General features: G+C 43.1%; 1 protein-coding gene across 4 annotated transcripts in view; it reads right to left on the reverse strand.

The window, feature by feature from the left end:
• The window catches only part of LOC103588262 (putative exonuclease GOR-like protein), a 43,282-nt gene that overhangs the window by 35,960 nt on the left and 1,470 nt on the right, over positions 1–5,852 (reverse strand). For all 4 annotated transcript variants that reach the window (XM_008569909.1, XM_008569908.1, XM_008569906.1 and 1 more), the window contains exons 2-3: positions 2,341–3,569; positions 1,396–1,476 (exon numbers count right to left, since the gene is read on the reverse strand). In XM_008569909.1, coding sequence (XP_008568131.1) covers positions 1,396–1,476; positions 2,341–3,569 — 1,310 coding nt within the window. The remainder of the gene's footprint in view (positions 1–1,395; positions 1,477–2,340; positions 3,570–5,852) is intronic.

Below are 5,852 nucleotides of genomic sequence, written 5' to 3' on the forward strand. Positions count from 1 at the left end.
CCCTCGGTGTTGCCCCCGCTCCTCGCTCAGCCAGTGAGCTGCTGGTCTGCACATGGGATCCGAACCCTCGGCGGGAGCGCCGCCGCACTTCCCAAGCGGGTGCGCCACTGGGCCGGCCCTCCAAAAATCTTTATAAGAAAGAGAGAGGGGGAAGGCAACTAGTTTACTAAGTACCTATATATTTGATTCTGGGGTAGGCACTCAGTTCCTCACAGATAAGGAAAATGAAGCTCAGAAAAATAATTTGCCCAAGGACATCTAACTATATTCTTTGAAGAACTGGAATCCAGGTTCTTATTTGTGACTTGAAAATATAAACTCTTTTTATGCCACCACGCAAAGTTCTGCTGTCAGTATGTGTCAAGTACAAATTATAGAGACTAGAGTGGAGAAATAAAGTTTGTTACAACTCACTTTTTAATGCCAAACTGTTAAAGGAATACTACTCACTGCACAGCTTCTTCAACTTCTCCTTTACATATCATAAGAGAACCTCAGCATTTATAATATAAATTATAAATAGTTCAAATTACTTTGAAATACTACAGTCCATTCCTGTTACTTAAGGTAATTATATTCTATAAAGTCACCACAAACACTGAATTAGCCAATACTGAACCACTGGGCAAATAAGTACAGGGTTAGGTTCAGGTTAGTCTCTGGGCACAACATTTTTGTCAGCCAATCAGTGTAATCTTCTCTCATGTGTGTTTCCTGTTTAAAGGCATCTTATCTAATATACTCACATTGAACAGAATGAGAACTCATGACTGAACAAAGTTTATCTAACATATTTTCTCTGTAAGGAACATCACAGTCTTTTTGCACTAGGACCCTAGAAAGCACTACATTTAAGGACAATTTTCAGCATGAAATCACCAATGAAAACCACAAAAATGCAAAAAACATGGCACTAAATGACTGCAAAAGGACGTTTGTTTACAGCATTAGCGGTGAAAGAAAAGGCTGTGTCGCCTTGTTCCATCTTAACTGGGAATGTTATTTTTTGGCAATTCCATTTTTTTTTACCACTCTGTATATGTCCACAAATAACCACAAAGCACAGCAAGTCTTGACTTTATAAGGTTACAAATAAATTTAACTGAGTAGTCAAATTTGCAAATTTGGAATCTGCAAATAATGAGAATCGACTTTATTAATTTATGATTAAAAGACAATGACAACATACCTGCTTCTAATGAAAATATTAAATAATGGGGGCAAAAACAAAATACATGGAAAACGCTTGTAAGTAGGAATCAGTTTACTGACTGCCCCTTTGTGCCCCCTGGTGGATAAAAAGATAATAAGTACTAGAAAAACAAAGTTAGAAATGACAAAGTACGTGCTTTATAAAGTTCTGTGCTGGTGAAGATAAGAAACTAAATGACTCACATCAAATTTGGCAGTATGGGCAATTCTCTTTTTTGGTCCAGAATTTTTTTTGTAATATAACATATCTTGCTTTCTTGAAGCCTAGCAGGAAAAAGATAAGAAATATCCAATTTCAGCATAGTAAAGGCAAATTTAGCATGTTTCTTGAAAAGCCACATGCATCTAAGCTAAAAAATATTGGGAAAATCATTAAGAAATAATTCAGGAAAAAAAACATTGAATTCGGATAATTTGACATGCATAGATTCCTATAAATGAATCCTCTAATTTGGGAAATCAATTGTAAATTACCACATGGCCTCTGAAAACCATCAACTCTGTAAGATACTATGGTTGGCCAATGACGGAGTTTGGATGTGTTGTCCCCTCCAAAATTCATGTGGAAATTTGATCTCCAGTGTGGCAGGGTTGGAAACTGATTGAGTCATGGGGGCGGATCCCTCATGAATGGATTAATACTCTCCCCGGGGGAGGGGGGATTAATGAGTGAGTTCTCGCTCTATTAGTCCCGCGAAAACTCGTTGCTTAAAAAGACCCTGGCACTGTCTCTCTCTCTCTCTCTCGCTTCCTCTCTTTTGCTTCCTCTCACCATGTGATCTGCTTGTACCTGCTGGCTGCCTGCCACTTTCCGCCACTAGAAGAAGCAGCCTGAGGTCCACGCCAGATGCAGCTGTCCCAGAATCGTAAGCCAAATAAACCTCTTTCCTTATATAATTACCCAGTCTCACATGTTTCTGTTATAGCAACACAAAACGGACTAAAACAGCCAATTATCAAGGCTTCTGCCTTGTCATTCCAATATATTATTGATCAAAAATATTAGGATATATGTAATATAAATATACTTATATATACTATAGAATTTAGAATATATACAGAATACATAATCAAGGGAAACTCCCTTAGATTTAGGAAAAGAAAGATAAAGGAAAAAATCATACCAACCTGCTTAGCAGTCTCTTCCTTATGAGCTTCATTTTCTGTGAGCTCATTGAAAATTTGAAGACATTCCTTCATAGTGTCATCAGAATCAGAGAGGGTGTCATCTTCAGTAATCCCCTTACCAGAATCGAGTTCAACTAATTTGCTGTCTTCAAAAATAGTGGAATCTTGACTGTCTGGAACTCCCAGCACACTGTATTTTACAAGCTTATCTTGGGGCTCACTTGGTGAATACCAACATTCAGTTTCTTTTTTTTGAGTATCATAAATTGCTTTTACATGTTTTTTGTTCTTTGGATGACTTTCATTATGACTTTCTGTCAGTATTTCTTTGTCACTGAGAGGTGCACAGGATACACCTTCTTTGGAAATACAGCCATATTTTTTATTACCACCAGAACTTTCCATTTTGGACATGCGAGTTCTAACAGGACACAAGTTTATACAGCCATATTTTTTATTACCACCAAAACTTCCCATCTTGGACATGTGGGTTCTAACAGGACACAGGTTTACATTACTTTTAGTATCCAGTGAGGTTTTCATGAGCAATTTAGGTGGTTCTAATTTGTTACTGTCATCAACTATTTGTGTGGTTTGTTGGGTTTTATCTATTTTTTCCTCTTCTGGGCCACTAATTTGAAGATCTCTCTCTTCCAGGGGTGTGATATGTATCCTTTCATCCATATGCTGGTGTTTGAAGCCTCTAAATAGCCTAGATTTTTTAGAAGTAGGCATGAGTGGAGGTACATCTATTATGAGATCATCTTCATCAGATTCTTCAAGATTTATTTGAATTCTTATTGGTGAAACATAAGGTCTTTGGCTCTCCAGGGTCTTGTGACAATTTTCACCCACAGATTTTTGCAAGTGGCAGAAGGGCTGTTGATCAGTCCCATCCAGCTTTGATTTAGATGCCCCAGATGGCTTTGCAGAATAATTGAGCAAAGCATCATATTCAAAATCAGTTGCTGTACCTTTGTGGTCTATCATGTATTTTCTGGGTTGACTGTCTTTGTTCTTTGATGGTTCATTACAATTTCCCTTTGGGAGCAGGCCCTTTTCAGGAAAATCTTCCCTCATATTTGTGTCATTCAAGGAGGCTATGGGGCTTTGAGTTAGTTCCTCAAGTGCTAAGTTAAGCTTGGAAATCCTCTCCTGCTTTTCTTCAACTTCAGTCTTGACTGAGTCAATCTTTTTGTTGATTCTTTCCAATTCTTCCATACTTGTACCTAGTATTGTCAATGGAAAATGAGTTTTATCCTTAAAATCACTTAAGATGAAATGCAGGTTCTAGAATATCTTAGACAAGTAGTTTCCTATCAGAAGGACATTAACTCCTCCAAATCCAGTCTCACACACAGGAGGTAGTTTAACTTAGAAGAATGAGAAGCCAATGACTATCTCTGTTTAAGCCTTTCAAATGTCTAGCTCATTCCCATGACTGATTAAAGTACATTACTTTGTAGTAGTAAGTGTCATACTACTACAGTGACTATACATCAGTATGATAGGCCAAAACATCTCTGTCCACAAGAAAAAAGTTAAAGCATTAGTCTTTCCTTCCTTTAGTGGGTGTCAACATTCTAAGTTTCCTATCTATAGAATGCTTCCAATGCAAAATAATTCGTTCTCCCCCCAACAATCATAAAATTCTAAGAATCAACAAACAGACAAAATTCCAGAAACCAGGATAATGACAAGACATACAGGCTGAAGTAATGGCTGTCCACAACACCCTGGCAGCTCCTTCCTAAATTTTAACTAGGGGAATTGCATCCTCTTCCCTCTATCCAAGATACACTCTCCCTTGTTAATTATGGGATAACTTACACACTTCTCCCTTCGCCCAAACGAGAAATTTCAGGTCTGAGATGTGGTCCAAATTATGCTTTTTAAATCTCTGAATTTATTTTAGATACTACGTACGTGCTTCCTCTTTACACAAAAGGCTTTTCTGACTCAATAACCTTTCAACTTACCATTCATTTTCTATTAAGAAATTAACTCGATTGAAAAAGCACAACAATGTACTGGGAACGTGACGCTTTGTTGGACGAGAAAGGAGGGGAGCAGGCACAAAGATGAGAATTATCCTGGGATCCAAACATAAACGATTGGATCTAATTTCTCTTTAATTTGGAAAGGGCAGTAAATGCTGGACAACCAGTTCAGAAATGCCTTTTGGTATCACCCGGGTTTTATTTGGTCGCAACGATTGGGGAAGGGCTGTTAAACAGCGTTTTGGGGGTACTACTGAAAAAACGTGATTGTACTTTCCCTCCGTGTTAGAAGCAATTTAATTTTTTTTCTTACGTCACCAGTAGCTAGATTTCGAGGGTTCATTTCTAAGTTTGAAGGCACATTTCCACGCTTTCCACAGGCTACAGGTGCCCCGGCGCAGCTCCTTTTGATTAGCAATTACTCCGTGTCCCCACCAGCATTAACGAAGGCCTAGCTGCCAGTCCCCATTCTACCGCGTCAACGGGGGTCTCACCCCCACCACCCTTCACAAGAGCCCAGAAGACCCCTTACAATAATGCCACGTTGGGGGTGGGTGACAGGGAGAGAGGGTTAAGCCCATGCACGTGCACCTTACAACCAGCGAACTTCGTGCACGTCGTTCTGGGCGCCCTTCTGGGGTCCGCCGCTGCCCGGAGCCGGCGTGTTCCGGTCCTTCCCAGGAGCCGGCGTGTGCCGGTCCTTGCCCGGAGCCGGCGCGTTCCGGTCCTTGCCAGGAGACCGCGCGCCCACCGCGAGCTCCTGGCCGGCTGCTTCCCGTCCCGTCGGGGCGCGCGCGGGGCCACCCACGCGGAGCGCGGCCGGCGCCTGCCTTCTCTGCGTTACCGGGAGGTGGCGCCCGCTCCTCCCGGGGGTTAGAGAAGCTCTTGGGACCGCCTGCGCAGGCCACCCAGCTTCCCGAACGTCACGGAGACCCCGCCCACCCACGCCAGGCGTTCCGGAACTGCCCGACCAGCCGAAGGGCTCGCGGAAAGCGCCCTTCCGCGGGACCCCTCAGCGCGCTCGCTGTTCGGCACGCCTCGGGACACACCTGCCGCCGGAGGGGTGCAGAAAGAGGTGGGGAGGGCTGGGATGGAAGGCGCCTGATCCTGCCTGTGGGATGCTGACAAGATTCACTGGGGACACTGTGGAGCAGCCTGGCTCTTAGGTCTCGGAAAGTGCTTGTTCTCTCGCCCATCACGGCCAGCCCGCAGGCACTGACCTTGAGCTCCTGAGGTACTTAAGGCGGGAGAAAACCCACAGCTGCAGCATCCCAGCTCTAGGCGTAGGAGGCCAGAGTGTAAATTAAAGTGTCTCTTGAGGGTGAGTCAGGGACAGGAGAGAAGGGCGTTTCTGAGTGGGGAAGGGCCGGTAGGCTAAAATGGAGCTGGTTTTATGTCATTTCAGGGAAAACAGGTCAGAGGTCCGAAGTGGACGAATGGGAAGATCTGTCCCCACCAGCCTGAGCAGTGAGACCCTCTCTCCATTTCTAGACTGGGGGGGGGGGGGGGGGC

This window comes from Galeopterus variegatus, unplaced genomic scaffold (genome assembly GCF_000696425.1).
Source record: "Galeopterus variegatus unplaced genomic scaffold, G_variegatus-3.0.2 Scaffold543, whole genome shotgun sequence".
Classification (NCBI taxonomy): Eukaryota; Metazoa; Chordata; class Mammalia; order Dermoptera; family Cynocephalidae; genus Galeopterus; species Galeopterus variegatus.